General features: G+C 38.2%; 1 protein-coding gene and 1 long non-coding RNA gene across 2 annotated transcripts; one reads left to right on the top strand and one right to left on the bottom strand.

Moving 5' to 3' along the window:
• Nucleotides 1-14,623: 14,623 nt before the first annotated feature.
• Nucleotides 14,624-19,889, bottom strand: LOC131304471 (uncharacterized). Its single transcript, XR_009192410.1, has 3 exons — nucleotides 19,750-19,889; nucleotides 15,941-16,083; nucleotides 14,624-15,013 (listed from the first exon to the last, which is right to left on the bottom strand). It is a non-coding gene; the product is annotated as an uncharacterized LOC131304471 (long non-coding RNA).
• LOC131304470 (protein LONGIFOLIA 2-like) lies at nucleotides 17,567-23,536 on the top strand. The gene is made up of 5 exons (XM_058331711.1): nucleotides 17,567-18,505; nucleotides 19,669-19,721; nucleotides 19,801-21,705; nucleotides 21,790-21,937; nucleotides 22,560-23,536. The coding sequence occupies exons 1-5, from the start codon at nucleotides 18,352-18,354 to the stop codon at nucleotides 23,348-23,350; spliced, it is 3,051 nt and encodes a 1,016-aa protein (XP_058187694.1). The 5' UTR covers nucleotides 17,567-18,351; the 3' UTR covers nucleotides 23,351-23,536.
• Nucleotides 23,537-24,334: the final 798 nt, after the last annotated feature.

Raw genomic sequence — 24,334 nt, 5'->3', positions numbered from 1 at the left:
GGATGGTGCATGGCAAAGTGAGACGTGGGAGGGTGCTGTTGCTTGGTGTTCAGTAGGTGGTACGATAGCCGTTCGCAATGAAGGATGCCGGGAAATTTTTGCAAGTTCAGCGTTGATGGTAGAGGGGTTAGCCGTTTGGTATGCGTTATGCTGGGCCCGTGATCGTGGGTGGCTCTTGGTTGAAATATGTTCGGATAGTTTAGTTTTAGACTAGGGTTTTTTGAAAGCCAATGGTGTTCATGAGCTTGTGAGGGCGATTTTGGCTGATATTGTTAATCTGGCTTGTAATTTTGATTTTGTTGTTACTTTTAAGGTTTTGCGGACTGAGGTTAGAGCAGCTCATACTCTAGCCAAAGATGTAAACTTTTAATTTAGTAATATTATGTTATTTTTGTGTTTTGATCAAAAATAAAAACACGAAGGAAAATATCAATACTTCCACAATCACACTCGCTTTCAAACACACTCATAATCATGTGGAGGGCCCCCACACACACATTCTAAATTCAGAAAATTGCATGTGGATCTAGAAAACCAATGCTTAATTCTCATTAAAGATGAACTTAATTTTTATTTACCTCTAAGGACAATCTCATATGAAGATTACCCTTAACTAAATATAATTTCACACTTTATTATCTTTTCAAAGTTTTCATCACCCCCTCCACCCCACAACCACTTCCGACCGGCGACTATTCCAGCCGGTGACTTTTTCCAACGAAATTTCACTACAAAAAATTAGTGAAATTCACTACTTCTCAAATTTCACTAATTTGAGCAATCACTCTGGCCAGTGACTTTTTATGGCGAAATTTCCTTATTTTAAAAAATTAGTGAAATTCACTACTTCTCAAATTTCTCTATTTTTACAAAAATTCAAAACTAATGAATTTAACTACACTAGTTGATTAGATTTAGTTTCACCCCGACTTACCAGATCGAATACCTCCGTCGTCTCCTCTCTCTCTCGGCCTGCAAAAAAAGTTGAAATTACTGGTGTCAGCCGTCTAGATCTACTTCGTCCATCGAAGAGAGGCTGACACAGATCGAAGAAAGATCGATCAAGGCCAAAATGTTGGAATTTTAGCCGGAATGGAAGAACTTCTAAGTGAAAGATGAGGAATGTCGATGTGGCCAGGCACTGGTCGTTCAAAGGAAGAGATATGATTTTTTTTTTCCTCCGATGACCGTGACGAAGTTCAAATTGGGGTCCGCCAAGCTCGGGGTCAAACGGATGGACGAAGAGACTAGAGGACCTGATGATTTCAGGAGAATCTGAATTACACCATAGAATTACCCCTATTTGTCATTGAACTTTGCTGCTTCTTTTTTTTGGTTTTTTGGATCCGAATCACATTTCATTAAAAGCCAAAAATGGCAAATTGCCATCACAGAAGATAAGTTATGAAAAATAGGTGACAGAGCGACACCGGCAAAACCGAGTAAACTAGAGGATAGGCCTTAGCACGTCTCACCGCCTCAAAGGATCGGGTCACGAGAGGCCCTCAGCGTATCTCCTAGCCGCCCCGGCCTGAGAAACGCACCCAGTCAGAGACAAACTAAACCGAATCGATGGAAACAAGAATAAACAACAAACATGGAAAAAACACAGCCACCATGGAGAACTACCACTGATGCAGGCCGGCCAAGGAAAAAACCACCCGCTATCAAAGATGGAGGCACTGACTGGATCCCAAACCGGAGCAGTGGAGAGACATCTCCGGTAAGCCCCCGCTGACACGAATAGGTTCCGGGCACAGGGAAACGAAGAAGAAATCCGCCTGGGCTAAAACTTTGAAACACCGGCCCACGGTGCCGATGACTGTGAATCTCCCATGCTTGGATACTCCCCAAAGCTAAGAGCTGGAACACCGGCTCCAGGGCCAAGCCCCGGCCCTTATGAGGCAAATCTAAACCAGATCTAACCAAGCAAACCTAGCATTATTTGCCCACCACCATCATCCACCGGATGAACTTTGCTTTGATCTGCGAAACTTGGGCATAAAGGGAAATTTCGGGCTAAGCTTAGCGAAACTTGAAAATAATTTCGGGCCAATTACTTTTTAGCTCAAAAAGTCAATTTTTTTGATAAAAAATGGTTATTTTCCAAAATACTTGGGTAAAAGTAAAAAAAAAAAAAAATTTACGTTTCTGACGAGAGAATCAACAACCCAAAAAAAATTGACACAAAACTAACAAATCCGAAAAAAATTAAAGTAAGGACAAAATTTCTAGATTTAAGTTAAACTCAAAAAAACACAGCAACACGTACAAATATTACATTGGGCTGGAGCTGCTGAGAAACAAGTCCAGTTTTTTGGACCGGCCCGTAAATGATCCCAATTGTAAATCTGTCACTAAAAGTTTTGAGGTAAATACATTAGATGCATTTATACAATGGGCTTTAATCCAACCTCTATCCTCGAGTAATGATCACCCGGTCCATTCAGGTTTGGGCCGAAGACTCTTCTAAAGGCCCAGATCTGATCTATTTTGAGATTTGGTACTTGAAAAATTAAGAGAAAATAGACCATTCAGATTTTTGAAGACCATGTAACCAAATCATGTAAATATATATGATTAGAAAGTCGATCTGAACATGAATCATCTACATATATAGAGATTCTGGTTGTAAAAAGAAAAATCCGAAAACCGGTATACTGAACCAATCCAAACTAAACCGTGCCTTTTGGACTGCTTTTACAGTTTAATGGTCATGTTTTGGTTCTAAAATAAATAAAAACCAATGAAGTTGGTTTGGTAACTATTTTTTTTTTTTAACAAACCCGGGTTCGAACCGAACCGGAACAAATTTACTAATAGTATATATATACATATATATATATATATATATATATATATATATATATACACACACACACACACACACTTAATATATACCTACATTAATATGTGTCATACTATTTCCATGTCTACGTTACATATTTTGTTGGTTTATGTAATTTCTTTTGGTGAGCTAGCCATTTTAATGGTGGGAGTCTATGAACTATTTTGAATTAATATTAGTTCAAAACTTGAAGTGTTAGTGAAGTTTACGGGCTATTTTTATGAATAATTTTGCAATTATGTTTTCCAATTTCATATTATATGAAAAAGTTTGAATGCTAAAATAGTAAAACGGAAACCAGACCGGTTCGGTTTCGGTCCTCATTTTTTTCAAACTGTTAGAAATGGTTTTGGCACTACAAGAAAAAGTATATTTACTGACAAAATTTTATTCGCCAAAAGTTACTATTTCGTCGCTGATTACTTACATTGGCGACAAACAATTTCGTCTTCAATGGGTCACCTTTGGCGAGGAAAATTTTCGTCACCGAAAGTTACTATAGGAGACGAAACAAGATTTTCGCCATTAGGTGATTTTCGGAGACAACTTATAGGTGGCAAAACTAATTTTGGTCACCTATACTACTAGCAACAAAAAATATGCATTTAGAGACGATTTCAATTCTTCTCCAAGGACCTAATTTCTTATGGCGTATTTACTGAATTCTTATGGAAACCGGACCAATCCTATTGCCTACTACGTACTATCCCAGATTGCAAGATAAACCACTTACCAAAACCCAGTATCCGTGAGGGTAGAATTTGGAACTTCTCCTGAAGAGATCTCATGTTCGAGTCTTATGGAGCGGACAGTGCGGACTAACAGTTCATTTTCCACTCCTCACTCATGTACAAATGGAGCAGTTTTGTTGCGCAAACCGATTTTCAAAGAGGAGAAAGTCTACAATACACACCCCTTAAAAGGATGTACCATATGCATGTATTTTGTGGTTCATTCATAACATTTTAGAGTGTTTCGTAACTTTTGTTCTAGAATTCATAACTTTTCAGCAGTACGATTCGTAACATTTTCATTATGATTCATAACATTTTGGTATATCTCATAACCTTTAAACGATTCGTAATTTTTTAGCAATACTATTCGTAACATTTTCTATATAATTCATAACATTTTGGGGGTGCATATGATACACACCCAAATAAAGGGTGTGTATTGTAGTTTTTCCCTTCAAAGAGATATGAGTCTTCAAATGGCCAATGAAGATAAGCTAGATGGAGGGCCGGCGCCCCTGAGGTTCTTGAGGCCTAAGACGAACTTGTAAAATTGGGACCGAAATTCGGGAGCGCCAAGTCTGCCACCTTGTTTGGACTTCGAGTTGGTGTTGTGAAGTGAGGTGTACAGCACCATGCTACGCATCTCCGAGCCGTCGGATCGTACATCCGATGGCTCGGATCTCCTTTCAGCAACCAATGGTCGAGAGCTATTCATTGCCGAGATGAAATCCGAGCCGTGAGATACACAATCCGACGGCTCAAAAGTGCTCAGCAAGAAGTTGCGCACACAGCACCATCCCCGAATTCCGCCTTGTGTGCGCCTCAGGCCAAAGCACGTAAATCATTTCTTTGCTGTTTAAAAATCTTTGGAGAAAAAGAAAACAAAAAGAAATGGCCCAAAATCATGCAGATACGCCACATATAAATCATTGCAAACTTGTTTTTTTCTTTACTGGTGACCTACTTGATCACGACCGCATCTGATAATGATCCCCAGATCACCATTGATAAAGGGCAGATCTCCCATGACTTGAGCTAGCTAACTAGCCATGATCATTGTCATGCCAGTGGGTTTCATCATTTTTTTCTTCTCTGTACTGAAAGAGATCACATGGTAGTAGGTGTACTACTGTTTGACTATCACCAGACATATGGAATGACCAAAAACCTTTCAGAGTATGCCATATCCTATCTCACATGCTTTCTCTGCTGCCAAGTACCAACCACAAAATAACATCAAATCAAATCAAATCAAATCAAAGAAGAAGAAAAAATCAAAACATCCCATCCCATATCCCTCGATCTCTACTTGTTCAGTTGTTCTCCCTCTAGAGTTGTCAATAAATTACGTTCTTTTGAAATTAACTTAAATCTAAAAATTATCATTAATTGAATTTTTTTGTATTTGTTAATTTTGCGCTAAATTTTTATCGGTTATTGATTCAGTAGGATTTGTTCGTGGCTGAAGACATGGCGCAACGTGAGATTTAATTAGTGGCAATTGTGCAATTATCACTGTTTGAGAGAGAGAGGGAGAGAGAGAGAGCTGTAGAATTTATAGAGCAAATCAATAGTTAAGATTTATAGAGAGATAAGATTCAAAACTCATTCTCCCTTATCATGTATATTTCGACAGGAGGAATCGAAAAAGTAATTTTTTTTTTTACTTTTACCTAAGTATCTTGAGAAATAACTATTTTTTAACATCAAAATGTCTTCTTCTTTTTTTTGTTAAAAAATGGTTATTTCTCAAAATACTTAGGTAAAAGGAAAAAAAATTACTTTTCTAATTCCTCTTGTCGAGACGAATCAATAACCCCCAAAAATTTGACGCTAAACTAACAAATGCGAAAAAAATTCAAATAAGGGCAATTTTCAAATTTAAGTTAAGTTCAAGAGAACAAGGCCTTAGTTTCCACTAGAAAAAAAGGAAAAAACCTGATGTTTTTTAAATCTCGTTCACACTAATTAACAAGTTTCAACATTTTATTATCTCATTTACACTAACAAAAAATTTGTCTAACAACAAGTTTTACCATCTCGTACGTTCACACTAATAAGAAATTTATCAACAGCTTCTTTTTCACTCGCATGCCCATCTAAACTTTACTCACTTGTGGGAAAAACTTGACATTTCTCACCAATTTATTTACCATAAAAACAACTAACAACTTTTCAACAACAAAAAGTTTTCTCCAAGTTTTTCTTTAGTAGAAACATCCCTAGTGATTTTGTTATATACGTGGTTTACATTACATTACTGACCTTAATTATTTTTGAAAAAAGCGAAGACATCATCCTTACATTTTGACCAGGATAGCCTTTTGTACCTTTACAAATTTGGAAAGACAAAAGGGTGAAAAAATAAAGTTACCATTTTTGCCCATTACCTTGTGAAGAAGATATATATTTTCATTGAATAGTACAAAGTGCAAATTATGAGACCTACAATTGGGGAAGGAATGAGTATTTCGGTTTTTCAATAAAACTAAAGAATGCGACAATACCTAGCTACTAGTGAGGCGTGGTATTGGAATCATAAAAAGAGGTAAAAAAAAAACCACACACGATTGAAAGAATGTGTTTATCTATACAAAAAGTAATTATAAAGAATATTTACATTCTTGACAATCCAATAGACTATTTTTATTAGTTCACTTCTCAGTCTCGTCTTTAGGACTGTTAAACGAACAAAGCTATTCGAGTTTGAGCTCGTGTTCGTTCGATAAAAGTTTGTTCAAAATTCATTTGTTACATAAACAAACCAAGCTTGAACATATTTTTAAAGCTCGTTAATTTTTCAAGCTAGCCAAGTTTGAACAAACTAGTACTTGGCTCGTTTAGCTTATTAGTATTATGTATAAAAGACTAACTTCTGACCTTTGATATTCTGGTGACCTAATTAACTAACTTCAAAACGGTCTGGTAAGATCCTACTGATCTTAGTTATTAGTTTCTTTTTCTTTGTTTTTAGTTAGGGAAGATCGATACACCATATCAAGATCTTAGCGAACCCATTGGGGTCCCCAATATCATGAGAATTAATCAATTAACTAATGGGCTTGAAGCCCATTGGATAATGACCAATTGTGGATAATGACCAATTGAAACCAAAGATATTCTCGAAGATCACGATTTAGAAGTGATTATTTTTGCTGAGCGGATACCACGTGGTAATACTAATCGGTGATCCAGACCGTTGAAACATGTTCTGGGTAGCCCAAATTTATTCTCTCTCTCCCGACATCACCACTCTCTCACTTTTTTTTCTCTCTCTAAAATCAGGACAGCTCAAAACACGTTTGGACCGTCCAAAAACTTCTCCTGGGTTTGAGTTGTTTTTGCTAATACTCCGTATTGTTTAAGTCCAAGAACCATTTTAATGACACGTGGGGGATTATATTATCTGTGTAATCAAGTTGGCATGATTCCAATTTTCTGGTAACTCGATTTTGTGATTTGGTCAGAATCTTATGTAGCAATATACTAATTAGGCCCGTTTGATTTCCCAGTTTATTTAAAAAATAAATAAATAATGAATCGTAGAATAACAAATTTTCTTTTTTAATTTTCTTTTGATTGATTATTATGTGAGATAAGCAAAAGTAGTAGTACTAGTAAAACAGACCATGGGCGGAGCTGTTCTAAATGTATGATACCTAATTTTGAGTATTATTTAATATTATAAGTGTAATAGCAAGTATAATATTAACAATTATAATAAAAACAAGTTATTACATTCTCATTTCTCAATTTCTTTGATAAAAAAAAAAAGTAAGCATGTTATTGTTGTAGTAGCATAAAGAAATAAAATAAAATAAAATGATTTATATACTTTTTATTGCATGATGCTAGAATAATTCCAATGTATAAATGTAATGTAATATATTGGAAAGCAAAAACTCTATGATATTATTATGATATATAAAGTATACGTTTCGACAAAAATATGTCTCTATTAAGTCGTCCTCCGGTCCCTAGCTCAAAATCCTAACTCCGGCACTGGTTCAAACTAATCGAATATGCATAAAAGATGGCGAACCAAATGAGCGCTCTATCGAATACATTTTTAAATCCATTGGTTATTATGTTGAAAATCTATGTAGTAATGGTGGAATGGAAGGCATGTACCATATTGTTTTGTTGGAGGCTTTATTAGAGCCTGTATTTTATTTTATTGGATATCAAGTCCTCTTAATATATCATTCTCCTCCTTAATTTAGCAAAACACAAGTGCTAGAAAGCAATGTGTTGTCCAATTATTGTCCTCATGACTTTCATGTATGGAATTTAGTTTTTTTTTTTTTTTTGTCCCTTCAAATGCAGGCTTTTCTTGCTCACCATGCCCTGCCCAGATCTGATAGCTATCTCCTTCCTCTCATATGTGATCAAGGGAGATAAGATGGAATCCTTACTTACCCCACATTCAACAAACCTCTAACATGGAACACACCTTGTTTAAGGGACAACCAATCTTGGGTCCCTTTTTCTTTTTTTTGGGTAACTCATAAGAGCATGCTTGTGAATAGTGACCCTTGAATTGAAGAGTTGCTATCTTTGGTTGGTTCTCTCCCTTTGTTTTGGGTCACGAAGCTTGATATTATTGCACATCAAAATTAAATGCATTTTAATTTGTTTCCGCGACTAATTACTTGGGGAAACTTATGCATTATGATTTTTCTGCATCATATACTCCCTCCATCCCAAATTCTTGGTCCTCTATGGTTTTACGTGCAATTTTCAATGGCCTATATCTCTCAATGTATATTGTTTAAAATATGCAATATGGATCATATTTGATAGATTTCAATTATTTCTATAAAATAATGTTTTCAAAAAACATAAAAAAAAAAAAAAACAATATATATACGTTAAGAGGTATAGACAATTGAAAATTGCATGTAAAATTGTACAGGACCAAGAATTTGGGACGGAGGGAATATTACAACTAGATGGTCAGTGTAGTCAGCTGGGATCGCTATATAGCTTTGTGCTGGAGGGTTCAACCGAAATACAAGAAGTGGACATTAGTATTACATGTATGTACTGGGTACAATAGCACAATAACGTCCACTTAAGAGTGATAATATTTTTGCAAACAAATCATAGTATAACATACTACTATAATTTCTGTTGGATAACTTTGTGCATCTAGACATAATCCATATGGGGAGAACCACAAAAATGTTCTATATTGTTGAACAGAAACACACACACACGATATACAAATAAGAAACAGTAAAGAATCAACACACAGAATATACGTGGTTTTCTAAAATCGGGTACGACCACGGGAGCGAGAGCTGCTGTCGTTTTTCATATTATCACGGCAGTAGATCAGTTTTTACACAGAGTATTTAATTATATTCCACTATATTCTAACCCTAATCTGGGTACACAGTCTTTTCCCAAAAATACACATACAGTCCGTACCGTACCTTGGGACCTACGCCCCCCACACCCCCAACCCACGGGCCTTCGGCCCAGTCCACTCCACTGGATCATCGGGTGATGGGCCAGATGCCGTCGCTTCGCTGCGCTCCGGCATCTGGCGTCTTTCTAGAACTTCTTAATAGCTCTTCATATTAAACATATGAGCCATGCACAAGTTCTAACATAGTATATTTTGTGGATTGAACTTCTAAATTATTGTTCATCAAATAGTATATCCTCTGTCACTGTTCTTGGTTCTGCAAAAATTTCTAAAGTCTCTCAGACAATAATTATAAATGTGATTGAGGAGTTACAGAAATGATGGTACAGGAAAACCCCACCAATCACTAACTAACCTGCCAAAAGCACATGGTGAGATTTGGGTGGGGGGAGGAGTGGAGGGGACATCATGTGTCAATAATGGTGGGTTGATGGGGTTGTAGTTTCTTGGAACATAGTTTAGGATTGGTGATGGAGATAGAGCTTAGTTGGTCCTTGCCCTAATGGAACCATGGCACCCCTCATGTGACTCTCCTCCCTTTATCCACATGGTCTGTACTCCCTCTCTCTATCTCAACTATCACCATCAACTAATTGAAAAAAATGCACATATAGAACATTGTGCTTAGGTTAAGGGAGAGGTGGAAATAAAAATCTGGACACCCTCATAAGAAAGAAAAAGAATATTTTCTCAATCACAATATGTGTGTACTTAATTATATAGGTGAATATGTATAGGTATATCTATGTATATATGCAGGCTGTAGTAAAGTCGTAGTAGGGTCAGAGTCGGACCTTCTAGATTGTGGGCTCGAATATGTAGAGCAATATACGATCTGTTTTTTTATTTTTTGACAATTTGCTGCTATTTGTGGGACCTAATATATATGAAAATTGGTAGGATCGACTAGTAAATATCGAGAAATTTTTCGTACTTAATTAGTGGATCGCTTAGCCTCACGTATCAATACCTCCCTCCGTACTTGGGTTGTAGCTAGTATCGCTAATTTTTATTTGTGAACTCCATAATACAATAGTAGAATGAGGGTTTTTTTTTTTTTTTTTGTTGGGTTTAAGTGGAAGCATCCACATGCCAATATGTTCGAAAGTACAATCATAATTGCAACTAAATAATGGAGTAATGGAAATATGAGAACAAAAAAATAGAGACACAAAATTTATGTATATAGTTCAGCAGTAATGTGCTTAATCCATGAAAAAGATCCCATTCTTTCACTGTGAAAATAATTTAATACAAATACACTAGAGTATGAAAAACCCACATCCCAATCTCTTTTACTCCTACTCATACAAGAGCATGTACTTAATAGACATAAGTTTGCTCGAAAACAAAAAATAGACATAATAAGATGCTAAGTTCCAAAAAGAATATTAAGAGCCACAAATTCGAACCATTCCAGCAATTCTTCATTTTCATAGACCATAAAATACACAAGGTTTGTTTTAGAGATATACTAGTTGTCTAAAAATCCCATTGTAATTAAATTGTGTTATTTGGGTCGGGTGTGTATTCACCCCCAAAAGGCAAATGCTATGATTCATTGACGAAATGTTAGGAATCATATAGTCGAATAGTTATGATTTCAGTATAAAAGTTACGAGCTAGACGCACCAAAATTTTATGATTCTAGTGAAAATCTTACGAATCCTAAACGTTACGAATTCTATTGTTGAATAATAACGATGTTTTAAGTATAAAAGTTATGAGATGTACAAAAACGTTATGAATCGTAGTGAAAATACTACGAATCCCATTACTGAAAGGTTACGAGCTTTATAACAAAAGTTACGAAACATATCAAAATATTATGAATGAAACCATACAATAAAAGTTCATATGGTACACACTTTTAAGAAATGTGTATTATACTTTCCCAAGAAAATGATATGAAATTAATAATGGATATATAAGTATCAGAAGTAGTACAAACTAAAGGGTGGGTTAATGAATATTGACATGTAACGTTTTTTGACATCTTATTCAAAGAAGGGCTAGACGCCAAGAGCAAGAGTACACTATGCATGGTACTCATCATCCGATTGGCTTTTGTACCTTCTCTGATGAGATAGTGATTTAAGAGGTCCAAATTTTACCTTATACAAGAATTAATAATAACCATGCAGTTTTTTTTTTATTTTATAGTAAAGAAAATCCTTTCATTAGTTTATTTCATCTCCGTATGAATATTTTTCAAGTTATTTTATATTGAGCTTAATTTAGTTGTTGAAGACGTCATATGATTGCTATAATTGTTGCAGACATCATATGATTGATATAGTTTTTGGCTATTGTAACTATGTGAATGTAACTCTCCAATTGCTTAACACACGCACATAAAAAAAATTATTGTACTCGGTCGATTTTCGTTCGAAATAACTCCAAGAGTTTTGCTTGGTGGTTAATGGTTGAAACTTAGGACTTTGCTCTTTTCTAAGATCATAGGTTTAAAACTTCTTAGAATGTTATCAACTCTTACAAGGTTAGTTCATACGAGATTTTGTTCCGGATCTAATTGGACTCTCAGTTATAATTAGTCAAAATGCATATAAGCTGATCCACATCTAAACAAGCAAAAATGAAATCTTGTCCGGAATGTATATGCTCTCGGGAAAGGGCAATTATATTAGGGGCCCAAAAGGCTAAGCCTTAGTTTAATGCCTATGAGTTACATCACTCCCTTTGTAATTGCACTGATTACCCTAAATGGAATGCAGAAACACACATACTCTCTCTCTCTCTCTCTCTCTCTCTCTCTCTCTCTCTCTCTCTCTCTCTCTCTCTCTCTCTCTCTCTGTATGTGTGTGTGAGTGATATAAGGATATTAACAAATAGGATTCAATCAATCTTTCCGTTTTTGGAAATAAACCGTATTCGATCTTTCAAATAATCATGATCATAAAGGAAGTGATCATGGTTTTAATTAGTAAATCACAATTAGTACCATTCACCAATTAAGATCATAGAGGAGATACTGAGAAGGAATATTCCGACCAACTACGATTATATAATCAAACTGTTGAGCAGTGAGATGCAACCAATTTGTGCAACAATCTATTCTAATATATAAAGGGAGAGTACCCTTTTGGTGTCTCCCTGTCATGTATTTTCATTTCCAAAAATACCCATTAAATGTGTGAACAAATTTTTTAAAAATTCACGAGCAAATATGTAAATTGACATGATAGTTTTGAAGGCCTGTCATAAAAGCGATTTTCAAAACTACCCCCTAAAAAAATTTCAACTGCTCTTAACCCAACCCTTTCACGAAGACTAATTTAACCGATGGGGTAAAAGTTGTAAAATTAACATATCCCACCCAACTGCCCACACGGCCACACACGCACACCCCACGACTTCTCCTGAGAGGGTATTGTTGTTTTCCTATTATTCTCTCTTCTTCGTATTTGTTTTCCTCTCCATACAATTGGTTGATGTCCACAAAAAACTGTGATCACAAAACCCATCAATTAAGCCTGATTTTCAATCCTTGATTATGGGTTTCTCATTACCAATTCTGAGGCCATCGGAAGTAGCATGTGGATAACTGTTCTTCCGTTATAATTTATTGCTCACAAGGTTTATTTTGACCTCATCCTCCAACATTTGCTTCCATTTTTTGTTATTATTTTTTCCGTTGGAAAAGTGACTGTCTGACTGATGGCTTTCTTTGAAACTGGTCGGATATAATGCATGTTTCGTTTCTCATATACTCTTGAGAAAATTTCAGATATATTCTTAATGTGCTATTATTCGGTTATGAAATCATTTTGGAACCTGTGGAATTTAGGATGGGAGTGGAATGAAAAACATATGTGCTTTCTACATATGTGAACTAGATGTCGAGCACACGCGATACGTATCCAAGTCGAATTTTGATGGCACTTCAAAGAATACAGGGAAAAGAAAAATATAAGAACAAAAAAATTATTTAAATTCCACACCGACGGTAGAAAAAACATCATGGTGCTTCAAAGACGGGGAAAAGAAAAATACTAAGAAAGGAAAAAATCTAAATTCCACACCGACGGTAGGAAAAACACCATCAAAATCCGGCTTGCACAGGCATCATGTTTGGAAAACAGTACATACACCTCATTACAGCTGTTTCGCGACTGCTAAATTTACACGTATAGAGTACTTATTTTTTTTGTAATCATAGGTCGCACACATCGGCTAATTTTAGACCAATAAAACTAACGACTAGACAAACCTCAAGAGGCTCTAGAGGTTTCGTGATAACGTTGATAGTCGAACCTCCGAGGTCAGACAGATAGCCTACTTGGCCCGTTTCAGAACCGAAATAAGAACTTATTTTTTGTCTAATAAGAAGCCTTGTTCCGGAAAATAAGAAGGTTGGTACTTATTTTGGAAGAATTTATATAGGTACCGATCGGCCGGGGAGGGAAATCGTACTGACGGCGGCGCCGGGCCGTCTCCGGCCACTGGACGGCCGATCCGAGCCGTCCAAAAATTCTATAAAAAAAACCCGAGGAGGCTAGCGCGGGAATTAACAGCATCCGAGGTGTGTAGGGTGCTTGATCCGAGCACCCCTTTTTCGTGTGAAATCATATACACGAAAAAGGGGTGCTCGGATCAACTACCTTACACACCTCGGATGCTATTAATTCCCGCACTCGCCTCCTCGGTTTTTTTTTATAGAATTTTTGGACGGCTCGGATCAGCCGTCCGGTAGCCGAAGACGGCCCGGCACGGCCGTCGGTACGATTTCCCTCCGCCGGCGCCCATTCTCATAGCAACAGTCTTATTTTTTGTATAAGGCAACTTTATACTCAAAAATCATGTGTTTACGCAAATAATTTTCTTATCACTATGGATCTTGTTTGGTAGATCTCATTGAGATCTTTAATACGGTGCAAAAAAAATTGAATTTTTTTTTCATTTACATTATTTTTGAGTTTGAAAATGTGAAATGAACTTTTTATTTGGGTTTTGTGGAATGACCCTTCTTATTTTTGAATGAGAAGTTCCAAAATAAGTACTTATTTTTTAAGAAGGTTTCCGGAACGGAGCCTTAATGACTAAGTAGCTGTCATGCTCACGCAATTAACATCTTGGAGTTTACACTATATATATTTTCACCAGCCTGCTATGGATACAACACTTTTGTGTACAACACTTATGCATGACCACTTTGAGGTTCCACACAAATAATGTGAGCCATTCAATTTATTTAGAATTTTTTATGAAGAGTCCCTGTGAAAATTCAGTTCAGTCAGATATCACTTATCCATACGTTCTTTTTTTGGTCTCTAATCATACGGACGGAAAAAAATTAGGTATGGATCAGCCACTTACCGATATCCGCCTAAACTGATTTTTTTATAGGGACACGTAAAAAAATATTCTGAACAAATTGAGAGGCTTGAAATATTTGTGTGGGACCTCAAAATAGGTTCCACACAAGGTGGTGTACTAGTGTTGTACCCATAGCATCATCTACACATATAATCACTAAAGCCAGCTTAAGCCAGGGCTTAGAGACAAAATACCAAATATGAGTGTACAAATATATACATAGATACAGAGATGGACACACACATTTAAGAGTAGGACACTGCTGTCCCCTGCAACCTATTGTGACAAAAATACAAGCTACCCACTTGGGATACTGATTGATGAGTTGCTGCATTCTAATGTCCAGATGGGATAGTTGAAAGATGAATGTCATATCTATGTGCTGTTGATATGTTGGAATGCAAGCTGGGAAGTTTGCATACCCTTTTCTTGATAAAGCATTTTCCAAACATGTCATGTGGGTTGTGAGTTGTTAGTGACAATATTAATCAATCTTGATAAGCATTTTCCAAATTTTCACTCACAGATTTGGTAAAAAAATAGTTATGTACCCATGATTCGAGCCTGCGTCAGGACGTTGAATAATGATGATGGCACTTGTTATCAGGCCGGGTCATTTATCTCTTTCGAACACCCTCGTGTAATTGCGGAATTTGTTGCCTGAGCAAGGACAGAGAAAGTATTAGAGAACAGTGCTAAAGAACATTATAGAAAAATGACAACTAGAAGGACAATACAAAATTTGCCAATGCTCACTCCACTTTTAACCTGTTCACTTCATTATGCAAGCATTCCTTTCACATGGCCTGATTTGTGAACTTTTCATACCAAGCCCGTGGCGCTTGTTTCAACCCAGTCCCCGTTACAATCTACACTTCTAACCCACGGTTTCCACCCGTGGTAAGAATTTAAACTCTACTTGTAAAGTCATGACATACCAAAAGCTACTCCTCTCTCTCTCTCTCATCTCAGTAAGTAGGGCTGTAAATGAGCCGAGCTGAATTTTACGGTGTTCAAGCTTGTTTATTAAGTTTTTAACGAACACGAGCTCGAGCTTAGTGAAAACTTGTCGAGTCGAGCTCGAGCCGAGCAGGCCTTGGCTTGACTCGAGCTCGAGCTTGTTCACGAGCCTTAACGAACCAACGAAAAATGTATATATATCCTCGCATAGGCCTAATACAACCAAAAATATTTTGATTGTAAAGGTACATATCTTTCATTTTCCTATGGAGCAGGGGTGTACTGATGTGCGTGTGCTCTCGCTTCCCTTGGTTGACTAGAAAGTGAAAACTGAAATAACAAATTATGAAATAACAATAAAAATCCTAAATTTAAGTATATATACCCCGGCTCGCGAACCGACTTGAGCCGAGCTTATCCTAGCTCGAGCTCGGCTTGTTTACAAAACGAGCTGAAAAAATCGGCTTGAGCTCGTTCGTTTAGCTTCCGAGCCGAGCTTGAACGAGCCACTAACGAGCCGAGCTACGAGCGGCTTGGTTCGTTTGCAGCCCTCTCGGTAAGTATCATAAGATATCCAGATCAAGATACAGAAAGAAACTCTTCTAGCAGTAATAAAACTCTGAGTACCGGCAGTTCTGATCTCTTCACCACCACCGGTCCTGGCTGTCCATGGATCTTCACTAGCAGCACTGGAAGTAAAAATTTAAGACTTCTGCACCTTCAGTTATTGTTGCAGATTAGCATCTATTTGAAACCAAGCATTTAGAAACCTAATAATGGTGGCAGGAAAGTAGATATCAGCAACTCCAGTCAGCTACCAATAATACACAAATAACATTATTACTATGTTTGAAAGGATGTCAAGATAGAAACTACACATGAAAAGGAAATAGAATTCACCCAGTAGTGACCAGCACATTACAAATTTCATACCCATAGAAGCTCTTGTTACAAGCCGAGCGAAGTGGTACTTTTCTTAAGGCTGGGTATGTTTATTATTCGAGCTGATTTCAAAGGAACTTTAATCGAGTTGTTCAGGAGCTCGAGTAGTTTGGGTTTCAAATTGTGTTTGAGCTTGGATTGTTCATTATTTGAAAGTTCTTAAACAAGCTTTTAACAAGTAGAGCTCGATCGAGTACCTTGGTTCGGGCTTATTTAAGAGCCCTATCTACCTATCATTGTTTCAATGAATGAGTGTCGCAAATTTCTACAAGCTCAAGATCCACATACACAAGATACATTCTAGCAGCAATACAAATATCCCAGTAACTGACCTTCTGAGCTCTTCACCCAGCAGCTCCGGTACTGAAGTAAAAATTAATGACCTCTGCGCCTTCAATAATACTAGCAAGTACTTAAAACCAGGGTCTTAAATAAAGGCCGTTATGTAACGGAAATTGTGGACCTCCGATACCGTTGTTTACATACGTATTGGCGATATATAGCCGTATCACTGAATACCGTTAGGGTTTCGATTCCGCGATTCGAGACCCTGCTTAAAACCTAATAATTGTTAGATGTAGATATTAGCAACTCCAGTCCCCCACCTAAAATAACACAAAACCCTGCCTTCAAAAGATGCCAAGAGGAATAATATACAAGAGAAGGAAAATAGTATTGGCCTGATTTTGCATCAAATTCAGGAAATAGGCAATGCATACAACTACGTTAGGTGAGGAATATCAAATCACAACTGATAATCCACTAACAATCCACTAGGAGGATAAAACATCAAATCACAATTTTAACCTTTAACCCAAAATGGGGGTTATTGCCAAAAATATGTTTGCATACCCAAACCAAACACTAGAACAACATGTAGCAGAGGTCAAAAGGGTTTAAAAAAAAAACTCTATTGTAAATGCCCAGCACAAATGGAAAGGGTTTTTAGTGCACACTGTGATCAGGTGGGTCAAAATGAGAATTCACTGGAGGGTAATTCGGTAAATCTAACTTGGGAATGGTTGAGAAAGGGCTTTAGCCTCTGCAGGCTTGCCAGTGCATAAATCCACATTCCTATTTCTTCCACCATCTGACAGACTCCACATGACCATGTAGGGAGGTCCAGACCCACCCACATTATTTTGTCCAACTTGAAAAGTAGAAGAAACTAATGTAGATGCCCCACTTAATTAACCATTGAGAGATTGTTCAGTGTCAGTACCACCACATTGTACTCTCGAGTATCGCCACGTGGTGCTCGAGACCTTCTCTTCACTACAAATTCATAGGGTTCATACACTTAGTATTTGGGCCGACATAAATGCACGGTGAGGAGGGTTGGAGCACCACTGAAATTTTTTTCCCAGATCTGACCCACCTACTCTCTCTCTCTCTCTCTCTCTCTCTCTCTCTCTCTCAATTTTACAACTAATGCCACCACTCTCTCTCCCCAAGCTGATGACATAATGCCTTCATATAGGGCAGGCAGTAGATCCCCTCCAATAAACTAGCCCCTTCCCTGAGAGACAAAACACAAACTTGTTTTCTTTCGTTCTTTGGGAAAAACCCCTACAAAACATCTCACCTTAGGTCTGCAAATCTTTCCTGGAGTTTGCATTGATTTTTTCATTCTAAAGAAGGCACAGAAGGTGGGGATGGTGGAATAATAACCATAAAGTCTAGGTTCCTTTTCCCTTCTTTCTCCTCATAGGTTTTCGTTTCACAGCAGTCATTGTCTGCCTTGAACTGTGAAACACCATACTCCTTCCACTCCCTATTGTCTCTTTGCTCATTCCTTTTCCTATCTCATAGTTCTTTCCAAACACTCAAAACAACAAAGGAAGAATATCTCTTAATGCGGTTAAAACAGGACAGTTCTTTCAAAAGAACTCTAAAAGGCCTTGCTTTTTACATGTAACATGTTGAGAAGATAGTAGGGGTTTTGTCATTACATATATGGATGCATCTTCTAAATACTGAGAAGTGAGAACCAACTATTCTTCTGGCTATATATTAAGAGAGACTGAAAAGAAAAGAAATGGAAGCTCAGAGTGCATAGATTTTTGAGCTTCTTGAATTGAAGGAAAGAGGTGGAGATGTCTGGCAAGGTACTGCATTCTCTGACGGACGAAAACCCAGATCTGCACAAGCAGGTTGGGTGCATGAACGGGATGTTTCAGGTCTTCAACCGGCGCCATTTCCTCACTGGCCGGCGAATCGGCAGCCGCGACAACAAGAGACTGCCTCCAGGTAATTCTATCTTATCCTACGCAGTGATCAATCAAAGCTACCTCAGTTTCTTCAAGCATTGCATTCTATATAAGGTCTCTGAGAAAATGGCTGTTCATGATTGTAGTATTCAATGATCATGCAGAAGTTCAATTGCTTAACATTGCTATCTTTCCACCTTTGGTGAAGCTAGTCAACTGTTTGGTAATTTAACAATCAGTCCTGAGCGAGTTTGTTGTTTATGGGTGGAAATATTTGGCAGAAATATGATTTGTCTTCCGATGGGTGTTTCTTATATAAAATTAATAATATTTTGTGTAATTCCAGATACAAATATGAAAAATAGGGTGGACATCGGACTTCCTTCTTAGGCCGATCATGAAATGTCTTCTGCTAGATGTTTGTACAGAGGAGGCGACGGGAACGCATTCAATTCGGTCATTAACCGTACTAGAGAGCAACTAAAACATTGATGATGTCTGGTGGGGAGTAGTGGCGACATAGGTATTTACTGTTGTATGCGTGCGGTGCCGGTGGTGGTAGCGCACATGAGTTGTGTGGCGATCAGATACGGGTGGTTGGGGTTAAGGGTAGTGGTGGATGTGATGGTGCCGGCGAATTCAATGTAGCAATAACGGTGTTTGGTGAGACTCTAGTCCGTCTCCCAATGTTTGCAAGACATTTTCCGCCAAAATCATCTCATTTTTTCACAATTGCTTTCGTATTCCGTCACACCAACGCCAGAAAATGCATAAAATGTTTTTTTAGAAAATAGCTTCTGTCAATTAAACAGAGCACGAAGTTAAAATCCTCTACAACATACACAAATTTGTAAGCGCTGCGAACTTTAACCAAAGCGATGCTTTTCACGCAAATTAAGGCCTCAAGGGATACTCCAAAAACTAGGATCGTCACGGTTCTTCCAAAGTTATTGGATGCTCTTGAAGGGACAGCATAACCATGGTTCTGAATTGTGCTTTACCGGTTGAATATACACAATACAACAGGCCAAAAAGAAATTAATGCCTAATCTACACCAGATTACTGCTTTTCTGATGCGTTTCATCCTCTTGACGCGCAATGTTGTTTCTTAATTTCTTCAAATTGCTTTCGCTTTAAGTCAAAATACGTGAAACTCATATTGTCTATCACGTCAATGTCTAACACTTCAACTATATTTGCAGTTCAAAGTGGCAATCATGGAATGGAACCTGACAGCACAATGCAAAAAACAATGGTAAGAACGTAATGACTAAATTGCTTACCACAGGCGCGGTCTTTAGCAGAGTCTAAAACCATATGCACTTTTATTTCAGGAAATGAATCTGGACGAGGTTGTGAAAGAGAAGCGAAGAGTCTCAATCGAATCATCCAGGACCTCTTTTTCATCCTCCTGCTCCTCCACCTTCTCATCAGTTGATTGGAATAAAACAGCTAAACCAGAACCGTCTTCTTTGGGCTACAGCAATTTCCTTGAAACCCCATCTCAGATTTTACCCAAGAAACAGCCAATTTCTCCTTTGCACCCACGCCAGCAGTCCCTTAATCTCCTAGATGTTGTCAAGGACTCGATCACCAGAGAAGCATGTGGGTTATCAGTCAAGACTACGACTAAAGCAGAAAGAACGAACCATGTTCTGAAGCACATTGATTCGCCAAGGCCACTTCAGCCGTCTAAACCAGTGAAGGCAAGAGTTTCAGGTCTCGACGGATCATTCCCACTGAAGGATACTCATCGGTACTCTTACGATGGAAGGGAATCACGTGATACATGGAAAGCCGCAATAAAGCTCAAAGAGACTCCTAGACTATCCTTGGACAGCAGACAAAGTTCCATCAGGAGATCTGCCTCTGAATCTAGATCAAACTATCTTTTAGATGATTTAGAGCGGAGAAATGTGAAGTCCAGCCAAACCCTGGACCCACCCCAAGAGCCAGGAAGTAATAATAGGCGGACATCTGGTGTCGTAGCAAAGTTGATGGGCTTAGAAGATTTTCCAGATTCCATGGCTGCCATCAACGATCAGATAAGGATGACTGAATGCTGCCCAGATGAGGATCTCGATGCAATGTCCACCACATCACGAAAAGTTGATGAAAGCAAGCATAATCAAGTTTCTAGGTCTCCCAGAACTCAGAGGACACCTTCCCCAGCACCTCAGTTACGAAGTATAAATGCCATCGTGAAACCACACACGGCATTTCCGCTAGAACCAGCTCCATGGAGGAAGACAGACGGGAATGGAGGCTCTGGAAAACCTGCTTCCATGTTTTGTGAAGCTCAAGTCCAGAGAAAGGAGCAAAATCTGCACCCTTCTCTTTACGGAGAAATAGAGAAAAGGTTGACAGAAATTGAGTTCAAAAGATCTGGCAAGGATCTCAGAGCTCTTAAACAGATACTTGATGCAATGCAGACAGCGAGGGAGAGTTCAAAGGACGCCTCTGGATTGGAGCCTCACACAAGGAATCACAGTACAGATTACCGCAAACTTGACCAGAATTCAATGTCAAGGTTGGACTGCAGCCAGCAAAGCATCCATCTGACTAATCCTATCATTAAGGGGATTGGTCCTCTAAAGAACTTCGAATCCTCTGGCATTTTCATAAAACAAGCAAAAGTCGTCCAGAAAACAAGAAATTCACGTTGCTCTGTCATCCCAATTGAGGGTATGCCAGGCCTTCGCAAACTTCGGACCAATGAAAATGCAAACAACGGAAGGAATTCAGTTGAAAAGCGATCCCCCAATAATCTGACTCCACGGAACAGCCATTTTAGAGAACCTTATTGCCAGCCTCTTTGTTCCATGGACAAGAGAAGCAATGCCACAATATGCAAACAAATCCAAACTTCCAAGTCACCTCAAAACAAGAGCAGAGATGACGCCACAAGCTCTGGGCGAAGCTCATCAACAGCGAGCCCAAGATTGCAACAGAAGCAGCACGGGATGGAGAAGCAATCTTGTTCTACCACCAAGATATCTGATTCAAGAAGGTCCAGAAAGCATTTGGGTAAGCAGCAGATTGAATCAAGCTCCCCAAGTACAAAAGGCCAACAAAAATCTTTGATCGAGCTCAGTACTGAAACAAGACAGTGTGATGCTATTTCTGTACAATCAGAAAGCAATATAAGCTTGACCTCAGAGAAAGACGTAGAAATCACAAGTATTGACAGCTCAAATAAGATTTATGGTGCATACCAGCATGAAGGCCCGAGAAGTAACGTAAGCTTTCTTATATAGTGTGTTAAGCTTTCTGTATTATCATTCTAATGAAGTGGTTAACAGGTTCCTTCATTTTCCTCTCAGATAGAAGCAAGGTTGACTGAAGACAGATCAAAAGCTGAAACTACAACAGCAACTTTGGAACAGCCAAGCCCTGTCTCCGTTCTTGATACTACATTCTACAGAGAAGGATCACCATCTCCCATCAAAAAGACATCAAATGCTTTTAAAGGTGAGGCTCTTGTTATGCGAGACATTTTAGTTGCAATGATCCATATTTCTATCAGTGCATGATTAATGGTCAGACCATATATGCACTTATAGCTTTGAGTACACTGCACCCGAAACAGGTTGAGATGACTAAAGAACCGGGAATCAATGTAGGTTAAACAAGTACAATTGAGTCTACTGAATGAATCAGATAAATGCTTCCTTCCTGGACAACATTTCTTCCAAAACTAGGTGTAGCTATTGCAAGTGGCTTTTTTTATTTTCTTTTCCTCTCTTGCTATACAGTTTACATTTAATTGAAGGAGAGGTCCTGTGGTGTTGGTAGTTCATAACAAAACTTTGTAACTCCATCTAATGGCCTATTGGTACTTCATGCATGTCAATTAGAAATTAACATGATGGAATGGTAAACAAAGGAAAGCATTAATCGTACCCCAAAAAAAGGAGGAGAGCATTAATATTGCTTATTTGGAACACAAAACGCAGAGAACACAATGAAGGGAAATGTAGGATGAGAGAGAGAGAGAGAGAGAGAGAGAGAGAGAGAAAGAGAGAGGATGGAACCTATAGCTAATGAACCACTCCTTATGTCCTTGTCCCTGATATGTTTCCCCATAATACAGACGAGTCCCAAGATTTTGATGAAGCAGAATGGAATCCAGAGGATCTACAAGACTTGCTGAACAACAAAGGAAGCAAACCGGGCATTGATTTTGGTCGAGAACAATCAGTAAATATTAAGCACTTGGTTCATAAGCTCGGACAAGTGAACTCCAAACAAGATGAACCTGCCACAGATTACGTCAGTTCCCTCTGCGAGAACACAAATCCGGAGCACAAATATATTGTGGAGATATTGTTAGCATCACGGCTGCTCTTCAAAGATCTAGTCTCTAGCTCAGCATTCATTCAGCTCCACCCATCTGGCAATTTGATCAACCCCAAGTTGTTCTTTGTCCTGGAACAAACCAAGAGAAGGATCGGATTCTCAGATGACGAATGCACCAATGAAAAGATTGACCACCGAAAACTCATATTTGATACTGTCAATGAAATCCTTGTCCGCAAATTGTCTCCAGCAGGTTATTCTGAGCCGTGGATATGTCCAAGCAACATGGGTGTGAAAAGACTCACAGGACACAAGCTTCTGAAAGAAGTGTGTTCAGAGGTGGATCAACTCCAAGCTAGGCCTAACTGCAGCATACACGACGAGGATGATGGTTCGAGAAGCATCTTAAGCGAGGATATGGTGTTCCAAACACTAAATTGGGAAGACTGCCATTCTGAAATTCCAGGCTTAGTATTGGACATCGAGCGCATGATCTTCAAAGACCTGATTAGTGAGGTGGTGAGTGGCGAAGTCGCTGGTCACCCAGGAAGGCCAGCTGTGCATTGCAAGCGACTTTTTTACTGATAAGTATTAGTATTTTTGTCTTCTGTTCTCTCCATTCCCCATTTCTCTAATTTGAGTATAAGGATAGCAATTCAGTGATGAAACTGCATGTCATAGTAAAGAAAATCCCCTACTATAGTGTTTATAGCACAACGTTTTAGTACAATGACTGTAAATATAAGAGTTGTTTGGCTTTTCCATTTTCCATTCTTCGCATTCAAGTTATACAACTCGTAAATTAACCTGGAATAAAGAAAATATAATAGCAATGTTTTTTTTTGGCTGAAATGAGAAAATAATTCTACTCCTGAAGACATGAAGCTACAGACAGATTATATTTGCTGAAATGCAGTCACAGAAGGTCACACACTTTTTTTTTTTTTGATAAATGCCCAATCTTATAGAAGCCCAAACAAAGAATAAAGCTTACACGGAGGTATCCCTCCGGAATACAACCAACTACCAGGAAAAACATTCCCAGCAAAACCACCAGACCTCCTTAACAACTAAGCTAGAAGGAAAAGAGGAAAAGAGGGAAAAGAGGAAAATGCATAAAGGTCACACACTCGCACTAGCATTGTGACTAATCCAATCCTGAATTGGCTTCACAAGTTTGCTAGTCAGTCATTTCACAAGGTAATTCAATTTGCTGCTCCCTGCTACATATGTTATCTTGACGAACCCGGTTTTCCTAAACCGCAACAACACATCCTCGCAACACAAGGCCTAAGTTCAAGACAACGGGAAGAAGAAAATTTCTTTCACATCCGTACCAGATACGTGTCATCAAAAAAAATCAGGAAAAAAAAAGAGAAAAAAATAAAGGACCAAAAAAGGTTTCTGAACGAGGATTTTCATACTTCACACGACCACTAGCTTCAGCATAGCAGCCTAGTCACCAATTTCCTTGGCATAGCAAGGTGGTTTTCTAAGGATTATAGATAAAAGATATCGAGCTACTTCAAACATAATCAAGCAAGATATTTCCAGGCGATGAGTAATTTA

This window comes from Rhododendron vialii, chromosome 10a (genome assembly GCF_030253575.1).
Source record: "Rhododendron vialii isolate Sample 1 chromosome 10a, ASM3025357v1".
NCBI lineage: Eukaryota > Viridiplantae > Streptophyta > Magnoliopsida > Ericales > Ericaceae > Rhododendron > Rhododendron vialii.
Note: the sequence above shows the minus strand (reverse complement) of the source record. Positions and strands in the feature narration are given on the sequence as shown.